Source organism: Orycteropus afer, unplaced genomic scaffold (genome assembly GCF_000298275.1).
Source record: "Orycteropus afer afer isolate SDZICR_OR568_19922 unplaced genomic scaffold, OryAfe1.0 scaffold00370, whole genome shotgun sequence".
NCBI lineage: Eukaryota > Metazoa > Chordata > Mammalia > Tubulidentata > Orycteropodidae > Orycteropus > Orycteropus afer.
The window spans coordinates 300,843-328,057 of record NW_006921957.1 but is presented as its reverse complement, the minus strand read 5'-3'; the positions used below and the strand labels follow the sequence as shown (position 1 = coordinate 328,057).

The following is a 27,215-nucleotide window of genomic DNA, read 5'->3' as shown; positions in this document are numbered from 1 at the left end:
TCTTGTCATTTCTTCCATTTGCTTTAGCTACTCTCCATTCAAGGGCAAGTTTCAGCATCTCTTCTGATATCCATTTTGGTCCTTTCTTCCTTTCTTATCTTTTTAATGACCTCTTGATTATATCACAATAGCAGTACTTACCTTATATGGTTGTTATGAGACTAAATTAAAGAATGCATGGAAAAAATCAGCACACTTCTTGATATAGAGAAAGCTTTCAACAAAAGACAACTTTTACTATTCTTTATAATTTATATGATATTTGTTATCTTAGCAGGTACCTGGTAGATAGCATTGTTCTGAGTGTCAGTTCTAACAATGGCCATTACTTTCTGTTTTTCCCATAACCAATAGACAAGGTTTGACTCTGGAGTTGATGTTTGAGCCAACAGATATTTGGAGTCTGGAGAAAAAGCCATGCTAATAAATTTCTGAACTGGGAAGTCAAAATTATTAAGGATTTTGCGCTTCCGACAAGGGATAGCAGACAGTTCATAAATGGTGATGACAGGTTTTTCTTGCACAGTCTCGGAGATAGCGAGGTATCGTCGATTGGGACTGATGGCCAAGGCCAACATGCCCTGACTCTTTTCTGAGCCTGCAAACAGAAGAGAAAGGAGATGATGAGGCAGATCATGTTTTTACCAAAACAAATTAGACACAGTAGTAGAAAAACATGTACAAACAGGTAATTATCAATTGCTGGCAGGCCCTTGGTACATCTTATGTATATGAGTGTGAGGAGGCAAAGGTGGGAGGACCAGGGAGGAAACAATTCCTGAAGAAGGTAGAAGGTAAGGTTAACTAGGCTCGGGGAAGGGGGCAAATAGCAGGAGGAGCTTGAGCAAAGGTGTGGACAAGAGAAACAGCACCATATGGTGGGAGAACTGCCAACAGCCTGATATTGCTGGAGCACAACATGTCAGTCAGGGCGACCAGAGAGGGGAACAAGACCAAACTGTAGAAGTCTTTATGCCTTGAGCACACAACGCTCTTCCTCTACTCAAGAGGCTAGCATGCTAATTATTGGATTCCTCAGCCTCCATCTCAGTTAGGTGGTCTATATGACAGTCTGGCCATGGGATGGATGCAGGAGTCTGCTGGAGTGGTTTATGGTAAAACTGTATTTTCTTAACAACTAGGGATAGTTGCATTCTACCCTCCTTTTCCTGGAACACTGCAGTGACACCTGGTGATACAGCAGTCATCTTGCAATTAAAAGGTGACAAGCACGAGAACAAAAACCACTGCCATCTAGAAAGCAGAGCCTGAGGCAAAGATTAAAGTGCAAATACTTTATTTGGGAAATGGGCCCTAGGCACTTTTGCTTTTGTGAACTTTATAAAAATATAAAAAAACTATGACTACATTCATATAAAGAGGGATATAATCCAGGTTGAATTCATTATTATATGTTCATTGTTGTTACATTCATTTTTCTACTTTTAAAATAAAATTAAACTGTTTTACTGGTCTTCTAAAAACATTGTGGGCCCTAGGCACTATGGGAGGAATTCTGGTAGCGTAGTGCCTAAGGCGTTTGACTGCTAACTAGAAGGCTGGCAGTTTAAACCCACCAGCCACTCCTTGGAAGGAAGATTGGGCAAACTACTTCTGTAGTGATACTGCCTTGGAAACCCAAGGAGGGGTCGCTATGAGTCAGATCCGACTCGATGGCAGTTAGTATGTCTTTTTTTTTTTTTTTAGGCAATATGTACTTAGTGGATAAGTTAGCACTGGAAGGAAACCCAGGGCAGAGAGGGTGAATGAGGCATGGGACACCAAGTGGATGAAGGGATGCTAAACGCTGGGACACCAAACTGCTATTTCACAACAAGCTGCAGAGAGAGACCCACTGAGTCGTGTACCCCCAGCACACGGAACTTCTCTGGAAGGGCTGCAGGAAGAAATTCAGCCTTGGAGAACCACCCAGGTTCTGGACCATCCAGGGCCATGCACAAAAGTTTGGACTTTACTGGGAAGGCAAATGAGAAGCCATTGAAAAATATTAAGATGTGTCAAATGTGTTTTGGAAAGATCCTGCCGGCAGCTATGTATAAGGCAATCCTATGAGAAAAACAGTCAGCAGGTTATTTCAAAAAGTCAGAGATGGTGGTAGCATGTGTAGGTGCAAATAGGAAGGGGAGAGGAAGACTGCAGAAATGCTGAGAGGTCAGATCAGTAGGACTGAGTGAGTGCCTGGATGAGGGGGATGAGAGTGAGAAGAGTAATGAATGATATTGAGGTTTCTGGTGTAGGTGACTGGGAGTAGTGCTGACACCTGAGAAAGGGGGGGAATGGTGAGGATTTCTTCCATTGTTTTTAGCTTAAAATAGTCCACCCAAACAATGTATATTTATGAATTCATGTTTATTCACTGCCAGTTTTTTTATTTAATTTTTTTACACTTAAGTTTTTAATTTATCTAGGCTCATTATGATAAAAGGTATGAAGTGAAGCTCTAAATGGTTTCCCAAATATTTAACCAGTTGTCCCAGCACTGATTTTTTAATGCCACCTTTATGCTATACCAAATTCATATATTTACACATTTATTATTGGGTTTCTTGTATATTTATAAAGGAGCCCTGGTGGCTCGGCTGCTAACTGAAAGGTCAATGGTTCGAACCCATCAGATGCTCCGTGGCAGAAAGATGAGGCAGTATGCCTCAGTAAAGATTACAGCCTTGGAAACCCCATGAGGCAGTTCTACTCTATTCTATGGGTCACTATGAGTTGGTATCAACTCAATGGCAACAGGTTTGGTTTTTGGTTAGTATATTTATACGAGGGCCATATTGTTTTTGTAATCATATCTTTATCATGTGTTTGAGTATCTGGCAAGGTAGGGTCTAAAGAGAGGTGTGAGAAAGGAAATGATAAATCTAATTTTGGACACATTGTATATGAAGTACATATTGTGGAATATTCAGGTAAGGAGGTCAAACAGGCAGTTGCATATGATTGTAAAGCTACGTGGAAGGGTTGGGACTGAAAAGATAGTGATGTAAAAGACATAATAGGAATTTAAATCTGTGAGCACAGCTGAGATTGCCTAGGGGAAAAAAAGGAAAAATGCTCACTCCATCCTTTGTGCCAGGGCCATATCTGCCATAGCATTTCTCATACTTATTTGCACAGTCCCACTCATTTGAACAAGGAGTGCCTGGGTGGTGCAAATGGTTAAACATTTGCTGGACTACTAGCTGAAAGGCTGGTAGTTCAAACTCACCCAGAGGCACCTCAGAAAATAGGCTTGGTGATCTGCTTTCAAACGGTCACAGCCTTGAAAAATCTATGAAGCAGTTCTACTCTGCACACATTGGGGTCACCATGAGTCAAAATCAACTTTACAGCAACTAACAACAACTCTTTTGAATACATGCTAGTCTACACTACAAAACTGAGAGCTCCTGGAGGGCAGGAGCCATAAGGAGCTTATCTGTCTAGCTACCTACCTATGGACCTACCTACCACTCATCTGTTTAATGTAGTCACCAGTGCCTGGCATTTAGGTGCTTAATAAATATTGAGTCATTCAACTCATTGTGACCCTCATTGGGTTTCTGAGGCTGTAAATCTTTATGGAAACAGATTTCCCCGACTTCCTTTGGTGGATTTGAACCGCTGACCTTCCAGTTAGCAATCAAATGCCTTATCCACTACGCCACAGAGCTCACATTGATTGATTTTAGAGTTTGTAAAATACATTTGCATTGTTTTAATGCAGTTGATGACTCTCTCCCTGTGATGGTTAATTTCATATGCCAACTTGGATAGGCTATGGTTCTCAGTGGTTTAGTCAAATATTATTCTAGTTGTTGTCATGGAGTAGTTACATGTGATTACAGCTGAACTTGGGTAGAACAGATTACTTTCCATAAAGCAATGCAACATAATGCAGTCAACCAACCAGCTGCAGTCATCCTAATGTAGGGTGTATCTTAAACCTAATCACTTCTCGGTTATAAAAGTTACAAAAAGACTGGACAACACACAATCTCACAAAAGAGAAGACAGATGACATGTGAGGATTATCTACAAGCAAAGGAATACCAAGAATCTCCAACAGACACCAAACTAGAAGAGAGACTCACAGAAGGAATAGACACAGCCAACACTTCTAGCCTCCAGAACTGTGAGAAAAGAAATTCTGTTCTTGAAAACCATCCACTTGTGATATTTCTATTATAGAAACATAGGTAACTAAGACCCTCCTCACTGAAACATGAATTTTCTTCTATCTTTCTGGCCACTATTTCAAAGCCTCTTTTGCTGATCCTTCCTCATTTCCCCAGCACTAAATGTAGGAGTACTTCAGAATTTATTCTTTAGGCCTCTTTTGTAAATATATTCACTACCAAAGGAATCTCATCCATTCTAATGACTTCAAATATTACCTATATGCTGATGACTTTCAACTCTCTATCACTAGCCTGGACCTTTCTCTCTTGAATCCAGACTCCAAATCAAACTGCTTACTCAACATCTAATTTGAATATTTAGTAAGCATCTCAATCTTAACATGTCCAGAATTTAAGATCTTGATTTCTACACATAACCTCATCTTCCTGCACCTTTCCTATCTCAATGAACAGCAATTCCATCTTTCCATTTGTTCAGACCAAATACTTTTTTTTTTTAGTCTTTCACTCCATGAAAGACCTTATGCAGTCTATGAGGAAATGTCACCTATACTTCAAAAATATGCATTTCAGGGTTTGACCTCTTATCACCATCCCAATTGCCTGCTACCACCTCACTCCAACCAACCTACCACCTTCTCTTGCCTGGATTATCTCAACAGTCTCTGAACTGGTCTCCTTGCTTCCTCTCTTGTCCCTCCTAAGGTCTATTCTCTGCATGGTAGCCAAAGTGAGCCTGTTAGAAATAAGTCAGATCATACTCAAAATTTTCCCATGGATTCTCATCTCACTCAGAGTAAGAACCAATGACCTACAAAACACTATGTGATACTGCTCTTCATTATTTCCTTGCCTCACCTCTTGCTTCCCACAACCTTGCACTCCACTCCAGCCACATTGGCCTCTTTGCTATTCCTCCAACACACTAGGATCCCCTAATAACTAAGAGCTTTCATTATTCTCTTTGCTATGTGTTTTGGTTTGCTAGTGCCACTCTGATAGAAATACCACAAGTGGGATGGCTTGAACAAACAGGAGTTTATTCTCTTACAATTTTGGAGGCTTTAAGTCTGAGTTCAAAGTGCCAGGCTCTAGGGGCTGGGTGAAAGCTCCTCGACCTTGGACTTCACCTCTGCCTCCTGCTCCTGGCCCACTGAAGCTAGAGGTTTTCTTCACTCAGAGAGAGCTGCTGGCTGCTGAGGCTGACAAACCCAAGGTCAACAAGTGAAAAGACACAGTCCCAATGTTACCAAACAATACAGTAGGCTATTGATTAAAGTCCATTGACTTTAATGGACTTAGATTGACAGAGCATTACAGGCTGCTGAAAGATGACTCAGCTACATGCAGGGTTCAAGGGTGCCATAAGCCAGAGACCATTCCCAAAGCTGCTTCTTATATACAGGAAGCAGACCACATCCCTAAAGCAGCTACTCAGCTGCTTGTGATAGATCTTACCATGGAGGTGATTGCCAGTCTCATGATGGGGAATAACTACCACCAGCTGCATTCTCTTACAGTTCGGGAGGCTAGGTGTCCGAATTCAAAGTACCAGGTACTAGGGGCTGGGTGAAAGCCCCTTAGTCTTGGGCTTCAGCTCTGCCTCCTGTTCCCAGCCCACTGAAGCTGAAGGCTTTTCTTCACTCAGACAGCTATTGGCTGCTGAGACTGACAAGCCCAAGGTTGACAAGTATAAAGGCACAGTCTCAATGTTACCAAACACAGCAGGCCACTAATTCAAGTCCAGATGAAGTCCCAAGATCGACAGGGCATGGCAGGTTGTTGAATAATGACTTGGTTACATGCAGGGTTCAAGCATGTCAAAAGGCTAGAGACCATTCCCAAAGCTGTTTCTTACATAAAGGAAGCAAGCCACATCCCTAAAGCAGCTTCTCAGCTTCTCCCAGTAGATTCCACCATGGAGTTAATTACCAATCTCACCATAGGGAATACTACAGCCAGCTGCCCAGCCACTCAACCAGGCCCAGTCAAGTTGACACACAAACTTAACTACCACACTATGCATCCTACCTTCACCCATATCAGCATGGCAAGCCCTTTCACTTCCTTCAGTCTTTGTTAAACATTACTTACAGTATCTTTACACAAATAATATGTGTGGAATACGCATGCTATCCATGTTGTGGTAAAAAATTAGCACAGTGCACTTAAAAAATACCTTGGGGGGGCACAGTTGGCAAAAAAATTAAAGTATAAGATGAGCCTTATTTGCATAAAAATACAGTACTTAATAAGCCCTCTCCAGCAACCCTATAGAAAATTTCACCCTCTCCCCACAGTTCCTCCTTCCATGCTTCTTTTTTACTCATTAGCATCTATCACTATCTAATACATTCTGTATTATACTAATTTTATCTTATTTATGCTCATTTCTCCCCACTAGAATGGAAGCACCGCAACAGGAGGGTTTTGTGAGTCTAGTCTGTGCCCAGTATACCAAAACCAGTTGCTGTAGTTGACTCTGAATCATGGTGACCCTAAGTGTGTCAGAGTAGAACTGTGCTCCATAGGGTTTTCAATGGCTGATTTTCTTAAGTAGATCATTAGGCTACTCCCCATACCCCAAGGCGCTCCCAGGTGGTCTTGAACCTTCAAACTTTTGGTTAGCAGCACTGTTTGTACCACCCATAGTATGTGCTTAATAAATTTTTGTTGAATGAAAAATGAGTAAATTTGATACTCATAATGACTATACTTTGAGCAAGCTGAGCATAATCTCCATTTTACAGATGAGAAAACTGAGTCCCTGTGAGGTAATAAATTAGAAAGTCATATTCAAATCCACATATTCTGGTTTTTATGACTTTTATACTTTCCACCCTATCAGCAATGCCCTTAGACTTGGCTAGCAGGGCTCCTTCCCTGGACCCCACGTTAGAATGCCTCACTGTAGGCCTTTTCTGGCTATAACCCTTTCATGAAATGGAATCTCCAGGCCACTAGGAGCTTGCTTTGCCTCTACCAGATAATGTTGCAGGCACCTGGGGCTCTGGAATTCTCTGCCCAATTAGTCCTGAGTTTGCTGACAACATCTGCATTGACTTCTTTCTGAGATCTGTCTCTGGCCCTTGATCTGGGCCTGAGAGATGGTCAAAGGTGGTTGTTTATGGGAGATATGGATAGAGCTTGAAAATGCAGGTTTCCTGTATGAGGCTCCTACTGGCATGGAATGGAGTCAAGAGCAGAAGGGAAGGGATGCAGACTAGAGAAGAATGAGAATATGGACGTCAAATGAAAAATATAATAATTGAAATTTTAAAATGCAATGCATACATTAAACAGTAACATCTGAAAAAGAATCAATGAACTAAAAGATAAATGCAACACAGGGAGACTGGGAAGTGGAAAATATAAATGAGAGTGAATAAATATGGGGAATGGAGTTGAGAAGATCTAGAGTTCCAGAAAGAGTTAGTAGAAAGAATGAAAAAGATACTATATTCACTGACAATGGATAATTCTCTAGAATCATTCAAAGATACTTATTCTCAGCTTCAAGAATCCCCAAGAATCCTGTCTTATCTAGTATTACTGTAACAGAAATACCACAAGTCAATGGCTTTCACAAACAGAAATTTATTTTCTCACAGTTTCAACGTGCTGCTGTCCAGTTGGATCCGATTCATAGCAACCCCTCCTTGGGTTTCCAAGGCAGTAGACTGCCCAACCTTCTTTCTGAGGAGTGGCTGGTGGGTTTGAACCACGAGCCTTCTAGTTAGCAGTCAAGTGCCTTAAGCACTATGCCACCAGAGCTCCCTTTCACAGTTTAAGAGGCTAGAAATCTGAGTTCAGAGGACTGGTTCTAGGGAAAGGCTTATCTCTTTGTGCTTCTTGGTCCTAGGAAGATCCCAGCACAGGGACCTTGGGTCCAAAGGATGTGCTCTTTTCCTGGCTCTTCTTTCCTGGTGGTAGTAGGTCCCCTTTCTCTGCTCACTTCTCTATCTCTTATAAAAGGTGTTATAAACAATACCCCAGAGAAACCACCCTTACATGGGATCAGGGCTATGATGGGATTAAGAGTGTTGCATCCACGCTAATTCTGTTATAACTGATCAGCTTATTACATAAGATTACATCTAAGCAATCATTACAAAACTGCCACATGACATTAGTACATAACTCTCAAACCAATAAGAATCATGGCCCAGCCAAGTTGACACACAATTTGGGGACACACACTTCAAATCATGATAATCTCCTACAGGACAAAAAAGAAAAGACATATATATGTATATAATAAAGATACAGAGATGATCTTAAAAATATCCAGAAAACACATACATACACACATACACATCACTTACAAAAAGAACTTGATGGCTAATTTCTCAAGACATCAACAAAACAGAAGACAAAATAACAATGGAGTAAGATTCATGATACGCTGACAAAAATTCTGTACCCTGAAAAGCTGTTTTTCAAAAATAAGAATGAAATATAACCATATTCAGACAAAAACTAAGAGTTTACCAACAATGGATTATCACCAAATGAAATGATAATGTCCACACATCAGGGAAGAAGAAAATGATCCCAGCTGGAGGGAATATGTGATTTGTAAAAAGGAGTAGTTGGCAAAGATATTGCTAAATATTTGAGCAAAAAGAAACAAATGCTGTCTGTATAAAACAATGATTGGTGTAATATTTTAAAAATTCATATATATGATCATGTATAAAATACAGAAAGTGTTGTTGTTTTGTTGTCATGTGCTGTCGAGTCAGACCCGACTCATAGAGACCCCTCCTTGGGTTTCTGAGGCAGTATCACTATGGAAGTAGATTGCCCCATCTTCCTTCTGAGGAGTGGCTGGTGGGTTTGAACTGCCAGCCTTCTAGTTAGCAATCAAGTGCCTTAGGCACTATGCTACAGTATCAGAGCAGAGTAGTTTAGAACAGTTAGGGGAGACAAACTTGTCTGTCAGTTTGTCCTACTGTGGGGGCTTGAGTGTTGCTGTGAGGCTGGAGGCTATGCCACTGGTGTTACAAATGCTGGCAGGGCAACCCATGGTGGACAGGTTTCAGCGGAGCTTCCAGACTAAGACAGATTCAGAAAAAGGAAGAGACCATCCACTTCTCAAAGAATTGGCCGTGAAAACCTTATGAATAGCATTGAAACACTGTCTGATGTATTACCGGAAAACTTTATGAATAGCCCTGAAACATTGTGTGATATAGTGCCAGAAGATGAGCCCCTCAGGGTGGAAGGCACTCAATACATGACTGGAAAGAGCTACCTCCTCAGAGTAGAGCTGACCTTAATGATGTGGATGGAGTAAAGCTTTCAGGACCTCCATTTGCTGATGTGTCATGTCTCAAAATAAGAAACAGATGCAAACATCCATTAATAATCAGAACATGGAATGTATGAAGTATGAATCTAGGAAAATTGGAAGTTGTCAAAAATGAAATGGAATGCATAAAGGCCTTAGTGAGCTGAAATGGAGTGGTTTTGGCCATTTTGAATCAGACAACCATATGATCTACTATGCCAGGAATATCATCCATGAAAAAAGCAAAAGGTCACTACAAAGACCAGAAAGGATGAAAAGACCAAAATGGATGTCAGAAGAGACTCTGAAACTTGCCCTTGGATGAAGAGTAGCTACAGTGGATGCAAGAATCAACAGGATAAAAGAGCTGAACAGAAGATTTCAAAGAGCAGCTTGAGAATACAAAGTCAATTATTATAATGAAATGTGCAAAGACCTGGAGTTAGAAAAGCAAAAGGGAAGAAGAACATGCTCAGCATTTCTCAAGTTGAAAGAACTGAAGAAAAAATTTAAGCCTTAAATTGCAATATTGAAAGATTCCATGGGCAATGTGTTGAACGACGCAGGAAACATCAAAAGAAGGTGGAAGGAATACACAGAGTCAGTGTACCAAAAAGAACTGGAAGATGATCATCCATTTCAGGAGGTGTCATATTCAAGAACCAATGGTACTGAAGGAAGAAGTCAAAGCTGCACTGAAGGAATTGGCAAAAAACAAGGCTGAAGGAACTGGAAGCAGCTGTCAAGGAATCTAATGACATTGCACTGGGCAAATTAGCGGCAAAAGACATCTTTAATGTGCCCCAAAACAAAGATGTCACTTTGAGGACTAAGGTGCACATGGCCCAAGCAAGCCATGGTATTTTCTATTACCTTATAAGAATACAAAAGCTGGACAATGAATAAGGAAGACTGAAGAAAACTGATGCCTTCAAATTATGGTGTTGGTGAAGTATACTGAATATACCATGGAATCCCAGAAGATTGAACAAATGTGTCTTGGAAGAAAGAAAACTAGAATATTCCTTAGAAGCAAGGCTGGTGAGACAGCATCTCACATACTTTGGACATGTTATCAGGAAGGATCAGTTCCAGGAGAAAGATATTATCCTTGATAAAGTAGAAGTCAGCAACAAAGAGGAAGACCCTCACCAAGATGGAGGACACAGTAGCTGCAACAATGGGCTCTAAAAAATAACAATTGTGAGAATTATGCAGGAGCAGACAGCACTTCATTCTGTTGGACATAGCGTCATTATGAGTCAGAACTGACTTGATGGAACCTAACAACGACAACAGGATTTTCTAGGCTTACATCTTTATAGAAGCAGATTGCCAAATCTTTTTTCTCTTGATAGACAACTCAAAAAGTGGCTCTGATGATGACAAAGACAATGATATTGAATATGCATGAAAATATGTTCTTGAAAATAACTATTTCATGATATTGAAGTGAAAAAGTACTTTAACATTATTTTATATGTGATTTTTAACTACATCTGTGAGTAGAGCCCTGGCAGCACAGTGGCCAAGCACTCAGCTGCTAACTGAAAGGTCAGCTGCTCCACAGGAGAAAGATTTGGCAGTCAGTGTGCTTCTGTAGTCTTGGAAACCTTATGGGGCAGTTCTACTTTGTGCTATATGGGCAATGAGCTGGAATTGATGGAAATGGGCTATATGTGATTAATCTATATGATAGACATTTATTTCCTCTATATTTCTGGAAAAAAGGTCAAATTGGCCAACAAAGTTCCTTTCCAGTCTTTGCGTCGTGATTACGCAGCATAAACAATTCATGTGTCAGGATGTTAAAGGGGGTTACCTGGAATGAATTTTTGCCATTTCTGATCCACATTGTACTTCACACAGTGATTTCCTGAAGGAAATATAATAGTCTGTTCATCAAAGTAGAAAATATTGTTGGTCACGTGAGCTCGAAGACCAAAAACATGTAGCGACTGAGCTAACACGGTGGACATGGTCCCGGGCAGAGTGCTGGTAAAGACCAAGAGCAGCTAACATGAGTGGAGGAACGCCCGTACCCGCCTCTAGGACACGCCCCCACGGCCCCGCCCCGTCTCTGAGATTCCCCCACACACACTCCCTACCGCGTGACTCTTTCTTCCCTCCTTTGCTTTGCTTCTTCGTGGCTTCTAGCTCTTCTGGATGACCCCAGCTACCCCTTCCCACTTTTCGCTTCTACTGTCTAGGTCACCAGGCCACGCAGGTACCTCTACGGATCTCAAGCAGCCCGGACACGTCCAAACACCTGAGCGGTTCCTATAGCAACGACAAACCGGAAGTGTGGGCCTGTAGCCGGAAGCGGAAGTCCCTATCAAAAAGTTAATATGGAGCTGTGAGTTGCTGTGCGGGTGCGTTTGGAGTCCACGTGGAGCGGCGGAGGGAGAGTAGGGTACTGAAAGCAGACAGCTGGGGCTTGAGCCCTTTTTCCAACCGAGCGGGCCTCGACGTATTCCGCTTCTGGTAGGTGTTTGGGCGTGCGTGCTGCGAATGGATACTCCTCCGGTCTCGGGTTCGGACTCCGATTCTGATGATTCTGTTGTCACAGACAGAGAGGTAGGTGTCATCCAGGCTCGCGAGGCTGGACACGGGAGAGCGTCCCTTACTTCTTTGGTCCTGACTGCCAGTTGTGTTCCTCAGTTGCAGGATGCATTCTCCCGAGGGCTTTTGAAACCAGGCCTCAATGTTGTGCTCGAGGGGCCGAAGAAAGCAACTAACAACGTGGTGAGCTGGGTCGCTGAATCGAGGGGGGCCCCGATATGGAGTGTGTACAAGGCACTGCTGTAGTTGGGAGACTGAATTCTTGCCCCACGGAAGGAACGTGCCCAGCACATTTTCACGAAGGTGAATGACATGCTAGATAGTGACGTGTTAGCGTTTTGTCCATTGATCTAGCCATTGGATTTAGGCTTGTAAGAGGTATCTCAGTGTATCCTTCTTATGAGCCCAATCTGTGGATTTCCTAGCCTGGCCTGAAGCAGTGTTTGGCTGAATTCAAGCGGGATCTGGAATGGGTTGAAAGGCTTGATGTTACCCTCGGTCCGGTGCCGGAAGTCCGTGAATCTCAGTCAGCTCCTCAGAACAAGGATCAGAAAGCTGTTGACCCAGAAGATGACTTCCAGCGGGAGATGAGCTTGTATGTTTGTTTTCCAGTGTGGGAGAAGTTGGGGACCCCCGTGCTAGAGAGTAGGGGAGAAGGAGTGAGCTAAAGGTTCTCAGTGCATTCAGCTTTTATATAACAAAAATTTGCTTGTGACTATATAAAAATTTATAATTGGCATTAGTTTTGAATGGTCATTTCCTTAAACCGCTAATTTATTTATTTATTTTTAGCAACATCCCTCCTTTAAAAAAAAAAAGGTGTACAGCTAAAATTTTTCGCAGATCCCAAATTTATGAAGTTTTATTAGTTTTTGTTTGTTTGTCTTTGCTGGTGGATGTCAGATTTTGAGAGTGCTCTGACATGGATAATGAGAGATGGTGAGAAGAAGGGTAAAGCCCCCTCCCTTATTGCATTTCACACTTTTATCTTATGTTCCCAGCTACCGCCAGGCCCAGGCTGCAGTGCTTGCAGTGTTACCCCGCCTGCATCAGCTCAAAGTCCCTACCAAGAGGCCCAATGATTATTTTGCAGAGATGGCCAAGTCTGATCAGCAGATGCAAAAGGTAAAAAGAGGAAAGTGTTTTTCTGGAAAGCCAGGGCTGTGTGTATTTAGCTGACAGGAGCTCTGGTTGTACAGTAATTAAGCACTTGGCTGCAAACCAGAAGGTCAAAGGTTCAAACCCACCAACCGTTCCATGGAAGAAAGATGTGGCAGTCTGCTTCTGTAAAGATTTACAGCCTTGGAAACCCAATGGGGGTCATTATGAATCAAAATCAGCTCAATGACAGTGGGTTTTATAATGTTTAAAGATAATAACTATAAGCACAATAATGGGAAATTGGTTTTAAAAGGATAGTTGCCTCTTCCAGAGATTGTCCATCTTAGACACATGCCATCATCACTAATTAGCTAAAGGTGGGGTTGATTTCCCCCTCCCCCCCAATTTAAGCAATTAAGGCAGGGACTGCAGTAAGAAATGGGGCTCCCTGAGGTAAAGATGGCCTTTTGTATTTCCTAGTTGGCACAGTCATAGCATGGTGTGTAGAAAGGACAACAGTTATTGGCCTGCTATTGCCAGTAAACAGTGCTATAACTTGTAGATAAGTTACTTCTCTCTGGGCCTCAGTTAACTCTTCTGTGAAATGAGGGTTAATTTCTAAAAGTCTATATATCGCAGACATAAAGTCATGTAGATTTTATTCTTCACTTCACTTTGGGAAGAAGAAAATTGCCAATATCTAATCTAAGATACATTTAAATATCTCCCTTGGGTCTCAAGCTGGGTTTTAGAGAGCTCTTGTCTTGGTGGTACCCAGGGGAACTAAGCTAGAGATGAACCCAGCTATACCTCTGTATGTTCACACCAACAAATAACTTCTTATCCCTTAACTGAAATGTGTGTATTTAAGGGAAGAGGCTAGGTACCTGGTATCTGTTTGTGTTTTCACTGTGTATATGGTGTATGGAAGAAGGGAACTGGAAGGATGTGTGCTGGTTTAACCTCAGCCTAAGGACAGGAGGGAAGAGGAGAAACTAGTCTTTCCTGGACTGCAAGGAGGTAGTTTTGTGTAATGGAACAAATATACTGGGGATGGGAAGGTTGCTTTCAAGTTTTGGCTTCACCGCTGAAACTTATAGCTGAAACTTTTAGTCTGTGGGACAGAATCCTAGCCTTCGGGCCTTATTATCCTCATGTGTGGAATATGAGGGTTAGACTTAATGATTTACAATGTTCTTTGAGCTCTGCTGTTGGTAGAGTTGAGAATATCTGTTCTCTGCTCTGGTTGTCTTAAGTAGCAGTCATCTCAGATTCAGATAAGATAAGCTGACAACATTTTCTATTTTAGATTCGACAGAAACTGCAGACTAAACAGGCCGCCATGGAGAAGTCTGAAAAGGCTAAGCAACTGCGAGCACTTAGGAAGTATGGAAAGAAGGTGAGAAGGAAAGTGTGCAGGGAACAGGAGGAGCTGGGCTTGGTTTGTCAGATCAGATTGTCTTGGTCTGATTTGGTTCCATGCCCTGTATGTGTTAGATCATGTATTTATTATTTCACAGTTGAATGTGTTTGCTTATACCCATGCACACAATCTTACCTTGATACTGGTGTGTTTCCAGAAACGTTGTAGTGACTGCTTGCGAGTCATTTACCTCTCTGGGCTTTAGTTTTCACATCTTTCAGTGAAGAATTGGGTCTAGATCAGTGGTTACCTCACAGCAAAATCATCTGGGGGAGATTTTTCAAAGCAGATTTCTAGACTTCAGAATCTCTGAGGATGTGTTTGTTTTCCTCCTTACCCCCAAAAGCACCCTAGGTGACTCTGATCTGCATCCTTATTTGGGACTTACCACCTAGAGGATTGTAAAGTCCATGTAAGGAACTGTCTTACTGGATTATCATCCAAGCTGAGAGGGAAAAAGTGGCACCTGTGTGTGCACTATGGATGTCTGAATTCTAACGTGAAACCAGATCAGGCATGCTATAAAACTCGTGATTTTCCTTTTTTATGTCATGGACCACCTCAGAAAGACGACGACAGGAATTAAAGTTAGGATTGTGGGTAGACGTGTGTAAGCAAAATCAGCATGGATGTTAAGACTTTGCCAGCATTTGGACGTAAACATTTGTGGAGCTCTTGTCTACATATGGAGTCATTTCGCTGATAAATCCCAAGCAGAGTAAGGGTAGGTTAGTGTCCTGTCCTCTGTGAAAGGTCAGCTGCAGATTTTTTTGTTTTTTTAATCTTGATGGGTCTCACAGGATAGATGAGATCACCTCAAAGACACAGGCATATTTAACATGATCTAATTTAGCAAGCAAATTATGGATAAATGTTCTGTAGAGTGGGAACTCCAGAACACTTAACTATGCCCATACAGAGTCTGTACATGGATCAAGAGGCAGTTGTTCGAATAAAATAAGGGGATACTGTATAGTTTAAAATTGCCAAAGAAGTGTAGCAGGTTATGTCCTTTCACTTTACTTTATTCAGTCTGTATGGTGAACAGATAATTTGAGAAGCTGGACAATAGGAAGAACATGGCATCAGGATGGGAGGAAGACTTGTTAACAATCTGCAATACATAGATGATACAAACTTGTTGAAAACAAAGTCATCTTGTAGATGAAGGTCAAACAATACAGCTTTCAGCATAGATTATGTCTGAAGGTAAAGAAAATGGAAATCCTACAGGTGGAATAAACAACATGATAAATGGAGGATGGAAATTGTCAATGATTTTATTCTACTTGTATGAGCAATCAATGTCTTTGGAAGCAGCAATCAGAAATCAAATGACATACTGCATTGGACAAACCTGCAAGAGACCTTTTTAAACTTTTAAAAAGCAAAGATGTCATTTTGATAATTAAAGGGCACCTGACCTAAGCTATGATCTTTTCATCCTTCTTGTATGCATGTGATGGGAGCTCTGGTAGCATAGTGCCTAAGGTATTTGACTGCTAACCAGAAGGCTGGTGCTTCAAACCCATCAGCCACTCCTTGGAAAGAAGATTGGGCAATGTACTTCTGTAGTGATACTGCCTTGGAAACCCAAGGAGGGGTTGCTATGAGTCGGATCCGACTGATGGCAGTGAGTTTGGTTTTTTTGGTTCATATGCATGCGAAAGCTGGACACATTTGAATTGTACTGTTGCAAAGAATATTGAATGTGTCATGATCTGCCTGAAGAATGACAAATCAGAAAGAAAACCATTGCTCTTTAGAATGAGGATGGCAAACATCATCTTGCTTACTTTGGACACATCATTGGAAAAGATTAATCACTAGAAAAGGACATCATGTTTGGTAAAGTAGCACCCCACAACAGGATAGATTGACACAGTAACCACAGTAGTGGACTCAGACGTGGACGCAGACATACCAGCTGAAGATGGCCCAGGATTAGGCAGTGTTTCATTGTATTCTGTATAAGATCGTCATGAGTCAGCTGACTGATGGCACCTGACATGAGTACAGCTTAGCAGAAACAAAAAGAAGACTCACAGTGGCCTATCAGTTTGCTGTCCACACCCCCCAACTGTTCAACTTACATATCTACTTACATAGCCATTTGTAAATTACTATTTTTTATTACTGTTACTGCAATTTTGTATGTGTAATAGTCTTTACTGTTTTTGCCTTTTAGCTTGTGTACCTCCCAGTTTCTTCCTTTACCTTGGTCGTGTTGTGCTCACCTCCCCCTTACTGTCTTGTGTCCTATCTAGTTAGTGATTTTTCCTCCCTCCCCCTCCATCCCTGGTAACCATTCAAAGATTGTTTTTTCTGTATGTAAACTTTTTCTTAACTTTTTACGGTAGTGATCTCACAATATTTTGCCTTTAGTGATTGCCTTACTTCATTCATCCATTCACTCTAGGTTCATCCATATTGTGAGATGTTTTGCCATTTCATCATCATTCTTTAAAGTTGCTTTATTCAATTGTGTGTACATACTGTAGTTTGTTTATCCATTCATCCATTGATGGCACATGGGTTGTTGCCATCTTTTTGCTATTGTGAATAATGCTACGATGAACGTGGATGTGCATATATCTGTTCATGTCACAGCTCTTATTTTACTAGGATATATACCTAGTAGTGGGATTGCTAAGAAGTTCTGGTGAGGCATTTGCTAACCAGAAGGTCAGCAGTTCAAACCCACCAGCTACTCCTACTGGGAGGAAGATGGGGCAATCTACTTCTGTAAAGATTACAGCCTCAGAAATCCACTGGGGGTTGCTATGAGTCAGAATCTACTTGATGGCAGTGAATTTCTTTTTTTTAAAGTGGAGTTCCTAGATCATACATTATTTCTTTCTAACTTTTTAAGGAAGCACCATACTGTTTTTCACCACATTGCAGTTCCTCCAGCAGCTTATAAGTGTTTGAATCTTTCCGTACCCTTGTTTTCATTTTTTTTTTTTTGGCCATTTTATGGCTGGAGTGACATGTTATTTCATTGTTGTTTTGATGTGTATCTCTCTAATGGCTTATGTCTTCAAAGTGACATTTTTGCTGTTTAGCACTTTGAAGAAGTCTTTTGCAGCAGATTTACTCAATACAATATGTTTAATTTCTTCACCACTAGTTTCGTAGACATTGATTGTGGACCCAAGTAAAATGAAATCCTTGACAACTTCAGTCTTTCCTCTGTTTATCATGATACTGCTTATTGGTCTAGTTGTGAAAAAGAGGAAGACCTTCAACAAGATGGATGGACACAGTGGCTGTAACAGTGGACTCAGACATAGCAGTGGTTGTGAGGATGGTGCGGGATTAGGCAGTATTTCGTTCTCTTGTACATAGGGTTGCTATGAGTCAACCAACTCAACAGCACCTATCAAAAGCAACAAGAACAATAGCTAATGATTTGAGCATCTCTTCGTGTATTTGTTGGCTACCTGAATGTCTTCTTTGTTGGAGTATGTGCTCATGTCCTTTGCTCATTTTTTAATTGGATTGTTTTACCTTTTTGTTGCTGAAATGTTTTCTATAAATTTTAGAGATTAGTCCTTTGTCAGATCATTGCCAAAAATTTTCTCCAAGTCTTGTAGGTTCTCTTTTTGCTCTTGGTACAGTCTTTTAATGCTCATAAGTGTTTAACTTTTAGGAGGTTCCAGTCATCTAATTTATTCTCTGCTGTTTGTGAATTTTTAGTTATGTTTGATAAGATTGTTTATGCCATAAATTAAGGCCCTTAATCCCCCTCCCCCATCTTTATAGTTTCAGATTTTACATTTAGGTCTTTGATCCATCTTGAGTTAGTTTTAGTGTGTGGTGGGAAATATGGGTCCTATTTCATATTTCTTTGAATGGATATCCAATTTTGCCAGCACCATTTTTGAAGACTATTCCTTCCTCATTTAATGGATTTTGGCTCTTTTCAGAGATATTCTTAGGTGATTGGATTTACTTCTTGGTTCTCAGTTCTATTCTGTTGGTCTGTGGGTCTACAACTGTATCAATAACAGTGCAGTTGGACTACAAGGGCTGTATAGTAGGTTCTGAGACTGGGAAGTGTGAGACCTCTTATTTTTTTCTTCTTTAGTAGTGGTTTGCTTATCTGGGGCTGTCCTTTCTGTATAATTTGTGGTTAGTTTTTCCATTTCTTTAAAGAATATTGATGGAATCTGGATCAGGATTGCATTATATCTATAGATCATTTTGGGTTGTTGTTGTTGTTGTTATGTGCCGTCGAGTCAAACCTGACTCATAGCGACCCCTCCTTGGGTTTCCGAGGCAGTATCACTACGGAAGTAGGATTGCCCAACCTTCGTTCCGAGGAGTGGTTGGTGGGTTTGAACCGCCAGCCGTCTGGTTAGCAGGCAAGTGTCTTAGCCACTATGCTACCAGATCTTAGATCATTTTGGGTAGTATTGACATTTTCACAATGTTATGTCTTTGTATCCTGAGGATGGTATATTGTTCCAGTTATGCAAGTCTCTTTTGGTTTCTTGCAATTGTGTTTTGTAGGTTTCTTTGTAAAAGTCTTTTCCATCCCTGGTTAAGTTTATTCCTAAGTATTTCATCATTTTGGTAGTTATGTAAATGGTATTGTTTTTCTGATTTCAGAGTTCTTTTTTTAGTGTAGAAAAATCTGATTTTTCTATGTTGATCTTGTACCCTGCCACTTTGCTAAATTCTATTAGTCCCATCAGCTTTCTTGTAGACTCTCTCTGACTTTCTCTGTATACGATTGTATCATCTGTAAATCGGGATACTTTTACTTCTTCCTTACTAATTTGGATGCCTTTTAATTTCCTGTCTTGCCTTACTGCTCTGGCAAAGATTTCCAATACAGTATTGAATAATAGCGGTGATAAAAGGGCATCCTTGTCTAGTTTCTGTTCTCAAGGGGAATGTTTTCAGTCTTTTCGTTGAGAACATTATTGGCTGTTGGTTTTGTGTGTCCTTAATTATGTTGAGGAATTTCCCTTTCATTTCTATTTTGCTGAGAGTCTTTATTAGGAAAGGTGTTGGATTTTATTAAATACCTTTTCTGCATCAGTTGATAGGATCATGCAGTTCTTTTCTGTTGAATTACATTGATTTTCGCATGTTGAGCCATCCTTGCGTTCCTGATATGAATCCCATTTGGACATAATAAATTGTTATTTTGATATGGTGTTAGATTCTCTTGGCTAGGATTTTGTTGAGAGTTCTTGCATCTGTATTCATGAGGGATATTGGTCTATAATTTCTTTTTTATTTTTTTTTCTGTTGGTATCTTTGGCCAGCTTTGGTATCAAGGTTATGTTTGATTCATAGAATGAATTTGGGAGTATTTCATTCTTTTCCATGCTCTGGAATGGGTTTTAGTAGTATTGGTGTCAGCTGTTCTCTGAATGTTTGGTGGAATTCTCCAGAGAAACCATCTGGACTGGGGGGTTTTGTTTGTTTGTTTGTTTTCTGGGAGGATTTTTTTTTTTAATGACCTCTTCAATTTCTTCTCTGTAATGGATCTGTTCAAAATTTTTACCTCAGTCTGTTAGTTTAGCTAGTCAGTGTGTTTCTAGAAATTTGTCCATTTCTTGTAGGTTTCCAAATTTGTTGGAGTACAATTCTTCATAGTGTTCTATTATAGTCCTTTTTATTTAAATTGGTTCTGTTGTAATATCACCCATTTCATTATTTATTTATAGTTTTTACAGCTTCTTCCTCTATTCCTTTGTTAATTTGAGCAGGAGTTTGTTAATTTTATTAATCCTTTCAAAGAACTAACTTCTAGTCTTTTTGATTCTTTCTGTTGTTTTCTGTTTCATTTACTTCTATTCTAATCTTCATCATTTTTCTTTCTTCTGGTGACTGTGGGCTTTTTCTTGCTTTTCTTTTTCTGTATGTTGGGGTTGTAGGGTTAAGGTGTTTATTTTGGCTCTCTCTTCTTTCTGACGTGTGTGTTTATTGCTATACATTGTCTCTGAACACTGCTTTTGCTGTGTCCCAAAGGTTTTGGTGTGTTTTCATTTGCATTAGATTCCAGGAATTTTTTGGTATCATGTTTTATTTCTTATATTACTCAGTGGTTTTTAAGCAGGATGTCATTCACTTTCCATATATTTGATTTTTTTTCTTAATTTTCCTATTTCTGATTTCTAATTTTACAGCACTGTGATCCCGGAAGATGCTTTGTATTATTTTGTTGTTTTTGAATTTATTGATGCTTACTTTGTCCTAACATACGGTCTATTCTGGGTACACACTGGAAAAGAATGCATGTTGTGATGTTGGGTGGAGTGTTTTGTATTATCTATGAGGTCAGATTGGTTGATTGTGTTGTTTAGATCATCTCTATCTTTGTATAGTTTCTTTCTAGTTCTGTCTTTCATTGAAAGTGATGTATTCAAGTTTCTTACTATTGTGGAACTGTTTCTCATTTCATTTCTGTTAAAGTTTGTTTTATGTATTTTGAGGCTCATTGGGTGCATAGATATTTTTTATAGTTATGTTCTTTTATTGAATTAACCCTTTTATCATTATATAATACCCTTCCTTATCTCTTATACTGACTTTTGCCTTAAAGTCTATTTTATCAGAGACTAATATTTCCCCTCTTGCTCTGTTTTGGTTGCCGTTTGCTTGGTATTAGTTCATTATTTCTAATTTTAGGAAACCTTGGAGCAGTGGTTCTTAGATTTGTGGAGACATTTTTGGGTGTTACCACTGTGTGCTACTGACATCTAGTGGATAGAAGCCAGGAATGCTGCTAAACATCCTACAATGCACTGGTCTCTGCAGCAAAGAAGCCTCCTTTCTGAAATGTTAATAATGCTGAAAAAGTTTTTTTTTTTTCCATCATTGTGTTTTGGGGAGGTTGTTTGGTTTTTCTCATATCTTTTGATACTTTCCTAGCTAGTAATAGCAGAGAGGATATTTAATCTGTTTGAATTAATAGGGAATTTGGACGTCAAATAAACATGATTTGCTGTAATTTGGTAAATGTATATTGAATAATAGGATGAAAATGTAGGCTGTGAATCTTAGCTCTGCACTTGCTATGTTACTTGGGCCAGCTACCTATCTGTGCCTGAGTTTAGCGGACAATAAATATTTTCACTTCACTGGGTTATTACAAAGATAGACTGAGAATATGCTTGGAAAGCCCTTAATATAATTTTTGGTACATAGTAAATGTGCATCGGCAGTGGTATTAATCACAGTGTTGTTATTGAGAGAATGTAGGCACTTAGAGCAATGATTTGAAGTACGTGTAACTGTCCTTTGTCCATATTACAGGTACAAACAGAGGTTCTTCAGAAGAGGCAGCGAGAGAAAGCACATATGATGAATGCCATTAAGAAATATCAGAAAGGTCAGCATAATTCTGTCCTAAGGGTATAGGGAGCACAAGGGTACCTTAGAGTTAATTCTAATGCATTATGCTTTGAATCTATTGGACCTAAGGTTTGAGTAGTGTGGGGAGCAAGACATGACTCTTAATATTAGTTTAGTAAGTAACAACCTTATTTTGAGGTCTAAACTGTTCTTAAAATGTGATGGTGCTGATCAGCATACTTCTTCATTCACAGGCTTCTCTGATAAATTAGATTTCCTTGAGGGAGATCAGAAACCTGTTGCCCGGGGCACGAAAGAAAAACCTAAAGGCCAGCAGATGAAGAAGGGGTGAGAAGGTTTTGGTTTTGTTTTTACTTTGTTTGATGGTAATTAATGAGCTGGTCTTCATGAGTACGTAGGCTACCTCTTCAAAGAGCAGTCTCAGAGTCAAGACCAAGAATCCTAGCACTATGGCATTGATTTTAGTAATACCAGTCTTTAAAGATTAAATAAGGTAGCTTTATGTCTGGCACATTTTAAGTGAATGCTTAGTAATAGTTGACTCCTTCTCACATCATGTCACGATGACTTAGAGTTCAAATCCTGACTGCCACTCATTAGGACCTTCTTAAATGCTCATTTCTTTTTTTTTTTTTTTAATTAGGATTTGGGTGAAGATTTACAGAGTAAATTCACTTTTCATACAGCAGTTCACATATACTTTGTCTCATGTCATTGACCAAAATTTACAATGCAGCAGCTCCCCTCCCACTTCCTCCCCATAGTTACCTCCTCCCAGTGTCCATCCCTTCATACTCTTCGAAATGCTCATTTCTTTATTGATGATGTGATAATGTTGCTTTTTTTTTTTTTTGAGTCCACTGTTGAGTCTGTTGTGCTAATACATCTTGTCGGGGGTTTCCCTCATTTTTGCTGACCCTCTACTTTATGAAACATGATATGCTTACCTTGCAAAATCCTTCCTGGTAACGTGTCCAGAGTAAGTGAGGTACTTCTTACCATCCTTACCTCTAAGGAATATTCTGATGTATGTCTTCTAGGACTGATTTGTTCGTTTTTCAGGCAGTCCACAGTATATTCAATATTTTGTACAGCCAAAAATTTAAGTGTTTGAAAGTGTTCTATAGATGCATACACAAAATGGTTGCAAGCCACTAATCTATCCTAACAGAGTCAGTTAGGCTGTGACATACATACACACAGAGACAAACACACACACATACTTTTAGCTATTGTTTCCTATTCTTTATGATTGTATTCAAATTTGGCTGCCTTTTTTTTTGTTTCTTTTTCTTTTTTTATTTTAAGAGCTTGTTTTACATTCAACGTAATGTGTACCTTTAGTTTCATTCCCCATTTGCCATGTCCATAATGTTACATATTATTGTTCGTTTTTGTTTACCTTTATCCACACCTAGACACCTGGCCTGAGGGAAATGTTAATGTCCATGCAATGTTCACTCACTAGTCACTTATTGACATAGTTAGTTTCTAAAAACCAGTACATTATAGGAAAATTAGTTTTATGCAAAAATAGAGGACAGCCACATCAGATCATGAAATGGGGGTGATTAGGTCGTTACATAAATGCCAAATTACATTATACACAACTACCAAATTATAACATAACTGCCAGATTACATCATTACATATCTGCCAAACCACTGAGAATCGTGGCCTAGCCAAGTTGACACATAATCTTAACCATCACAACCAGCGTTACTCTTGCTTCATACGTTGGCATTTGATACTGCCAGGCGTATGTCGTTAATACACAGAATAGTCATGTGGATTTTTTACTGTTTTTGTAGATGTAAAGTGTAGGATGAGATGAACAGTAAATGAGGAGTAGGTGTAGTAAATGATATGCTAGAGGCATTTAAAGAGTAGTATGGAAGCCCAGGCGTCTCTGGATTGCAAACAGTGACTGCATTTAGCCACTGACCGAAAGGTTGGAGGTTCGAGTTCATCCAGAGGTGCCTTAGAAGAAAGGCCTGGTGATCTCCTTCTGGAAAATCAGCCACTGAAAACCCTGTGGAGCACAGGTCTACTCTGACGCACACGGGGTCATTGTGAGTTGGAGTTGACTGGATGACAACTGAGCTAGGTCTGAGGGATGAGTAACAATGAATCAGAGGAATAGGAGATCAGCAGGTTTCAGGAAGAAGGAAGACTATGGATGAGGAAAGGCATAGAGATGTGAAGCAGCAGGTATATGTGAGGAGCGGCAAATGTTTGGTGTTACTGGGAATGTGAGGCAAGGACTGGTGACGTGGTTGGAGAGGGAGCTGAGCCAAGTCAGAGGCAGGCAATATTTGCTTGCCCTATTGAGGAGCTTGGACTTTGTCCTCTAGGCAGAGAGGAGACAGTGATGGCTTTTACTCAAAATAATGAGCAGGTCATATTCTCATTCTAAGATGATTGTGCTGATACTTGTGTGAATAATGATGTATTGGAGAAAGATAGGGAAGTTGATTAGGGGACTATTTGGAAAGTCCAGATGAGTGGTGATAATGGCTTGAAACGGGGATAGGGAGAGAGAAGAGAAAGTAGACCGGAGAAATGTTCAGGAGGTTACATTAGTAGAGATCAGTAATTGAACTGGGTGTAGAGAATGAAGGAAGGAAGAAGCAAGACTGACTCCCGGGTTTCTGGCCTGGGTGGGCTACATGGCGAACAGTGGTACCACCAACTCCAAGTGAGGGCAGATGCACAGCAGATGGAATCAGTCTCGGAAGGGAAGTGGCAAGTCACTTTTGGATATGTTGAATTTGAAATTACTGTGGGATGACCAGGAGCTCTGGTAGCATAGTGCCTAAGGCATTTGAATGCTAACCAGAAGGCTGGCGGTTCAAACCCACCAGCCACTCCTCAGAAGGAAGGTTGGGCAATCTACTTCCGTAGTGATACCGCCTCGGAAACTCATGGAGGGGTTGCTGTGAGTCGGGTCTGACTCAATTGCACATAACAACAACAACAACATGGGATGACCAGTTTTAAAATTTATTACCTTTGAGTATTAACTTCATGAATAGAAATTTTTCTCTATGTATATTCTTCAGAGAAATTGAAAGCACTGAGGCTGATTTAGCAAGGTTTTGTTAAAAATAGAAGGCTTCCTAACAAGTAGTAAGCCTCATGAGTATGTGGATCCTTTCCTGCTTCTTGCTTTGTTCATTTCTCTACTCTGGTAGTTAAACCTGTGAGTAGATGAGCTTGCTGAGGGAGTTTGTGGTGTAAGAATGTAGGGTGGAGGATGAGACTCTGGGCAATATTAGTATTTAAAGAGCTTTGCTCTCAGAAAGGAATTGAGGATATTGTTGGACCATAGGTTTCTTTGGATCTGCAGTGTTGTGGGTAACCTTTAGGACCACTCTTTTTCCAGGCCCAATGCCAAAAGACGCTATAAAAACCAGAAGTTTGGTTTTGGTGGAAAGAAGAAAGGCTCCAAGTGGAATACCCGTGAGAGCTATGATGATGTATCCAGCTTTCGGGCCAAGACAGCTCATGGCAAGGGTCCCAAGAGGCCTGGAAAGAAGGGATCAAATGTAAGTGAGCCAGGGGGCCCAGGTGGGGCCAGGATCAGCCTCCTCTCCCACCCCACACCTACCCTCTCCCTTTCTTGGGGTATGCATTCTGACCCTGGGGCCAAAAGCCAAGCTGCTATATGACAGGGAAATCAATTAGGGGACTATTTGGGAAGTCCAGATAAGCTGTGCTAATGGCCTGGAATGGTAATGGGGAGGAAGTAGGCTATATGACCAGATATGGTGTTTCTATTTCTGCAGAAGAGACCTGGGAAACGAACAAGAGAGAAAATGAAGAACAGAGCACGTTAAGCAGCATCTTTGTTTATAAAGAACCAAGAAAAGAAGAGGTGGAGACTTGAAATTTCACAGTACTATCAGATCCCTTTTGTTGGTTTCTTTTTGTAAAAAAAATTCTTTAAATAAACTAAAGAAAAAAATTATCAAAGCAACACATACTGTTGGTTTAAAACCCAATTAGAACTAAAAGATTTAGATGTTACTTTTGCACACTAAATATTATTGCTGTTTATTGATGATAATTTAGACTTGACTTTTTATAAGGAGCTCTGGTGGTGCAGTGCCTAAGGCATTTGATTGCTAACCAGGAGGTTGGTAGTTCAATCCCCCTAGCTGCTCTACAGAGGGAAGATGGGTCAATCTACTTCATAAAGATTTACTGCCTCGGAAACCTGATGGGAGTTGCTATGAGTCAGAACTGACTTTAGGGCAGTGGGCCTCTTTTTATGATAGAACAGGATCCTCACTTCTTTTTCGCCATTTCTCCAGATAGTTACCTTGTGATTTAAATCAGTAACCAATGTTTATAATGTTGTTGTTGTTATGTGCCGTCAAGTCAGACCTGACTCACAGCGACCCTTCCTTGGGTTTCCAAGGCAGTATCAGTACGGAAGTAGATTGCCAACCTTCCTTCCGAGGAGTGGCTGATGGATTTGAACCACCAGCCTTCTGGTTAGCAGTCAAGTGCCTTAGGTACTACACTAAATACTAGTTACTGTAGAGTTAGTTCCCTGGGTGGCACAAAGAGTTTTACACTTGGCTGTTAACCATAATGTAGGCTGTTTGAACCTATCCAGTGGCACTGTGGAAGAAAGGCCTGACAGTCTGCTTCCATAAAGACTACAGCCAAGAAAACCCTATGGCGGTCAGTTCTAGTTGGTAACATATGGAGCCACCATGAGTCTGAGTCAACTTGGCTGGAACACATTTGGATTTTTTTGGTTTATTGTAGAGCCAGCTCTACTGTGTAAGATTTCCTTTGTGGTACAGCTTTTGATTATTCCTTGAACTAATAACCACCTTACATTTTTTTACTTGACTAATTTTCCTTTGAGATCCTTATTGTCTTCCAGATGGCATCATCATTTTATCCACCTTATAATCTTCCTGCTACAACCTAGGTCTGCTATACAGCTATCAACTCTGTCTCTTTTCTAGACTTAGATTGAATCCATTTATCTTCTGGATCCCATATTTTTCTGTCTTAGCTTATGCTTTCTTGCACTGGACAACATTTTCTAGTATCCTCTTAAGAAAGAGAAAAGAAGAGGTAAATTTTTATCTCCTCACATTTCTGAAATTGCTTTTATTCTGTTCTCATTCATTTCTGTTTAAGGAAAGAGACCTGCAGGGTACAATGATGGCTTTTTATTTTTTATTTTTTATTTTTATTTTTTATTCTGTTCTCATTCATTTCTGTTTAAGGAAAGAAACCTGCAGGGTACAATGATGGCTTCCAAAGCTAATGATCTTGTGATAAAAAGGAATCACGGACCTAATCTATTTTACAGTTTACGCTGGATCATAAA

At 40.3% G+C, this 27,215-nt stretch overlaps 2 protein-coding genes across 2 annotated transcripts in view; one reads left to right on the top strand and one right to left on the bottom strand.

Moving 5' to 3' along the window:
- The window catches only part of CFAP57 (cilia and flagella associated protein 57), a 143,286-nt gene extending 131,869 nt beyond the window's left edge, over positions 1-11,417 (bottom strand). Inside the window, exons 1-2 of the mRNA XM_007953104.2 lie at positions 11,261-11,417; positions 282-598 (exon numbers count right to left, since the gene is read on the bottom strand). Of these exons, the coding sequence (XP_007951295.1) occupies positions 282-598; positions 11,261-11,417 (474 nt within the window). The remainder of the gene's footprint in view (positions 1-281; positions 599-11,260) is intronic.
- A 532-nt stretch (positions 11,418-11,949) lies between these two features.
- EBNA1BP2 (EBNA1 binding protein 2) lies at positions 11,950-25,698 on the top strand. Its single transcript, XM_007953031.2, has 9 exons — positions 11,950-12,015; positions 12,100-12,183; positions 12,426-12,595; positions 13,002-13,125; positions 14,411-14,500; positions 21,800-21,875; positions 22,093-22,186; positions 25,245-25,407; positions 25,648-25,698. Exons 1-9 carry the CDS (start codon positions 11,950-11,952, stop codon positions 25,696-25,698), a joined length of 918 nt encoding a protein of 305 aa, XP_007951222.1.
- Positions 25,699-27,215: the final 1,517 nt, after the last annotated feature.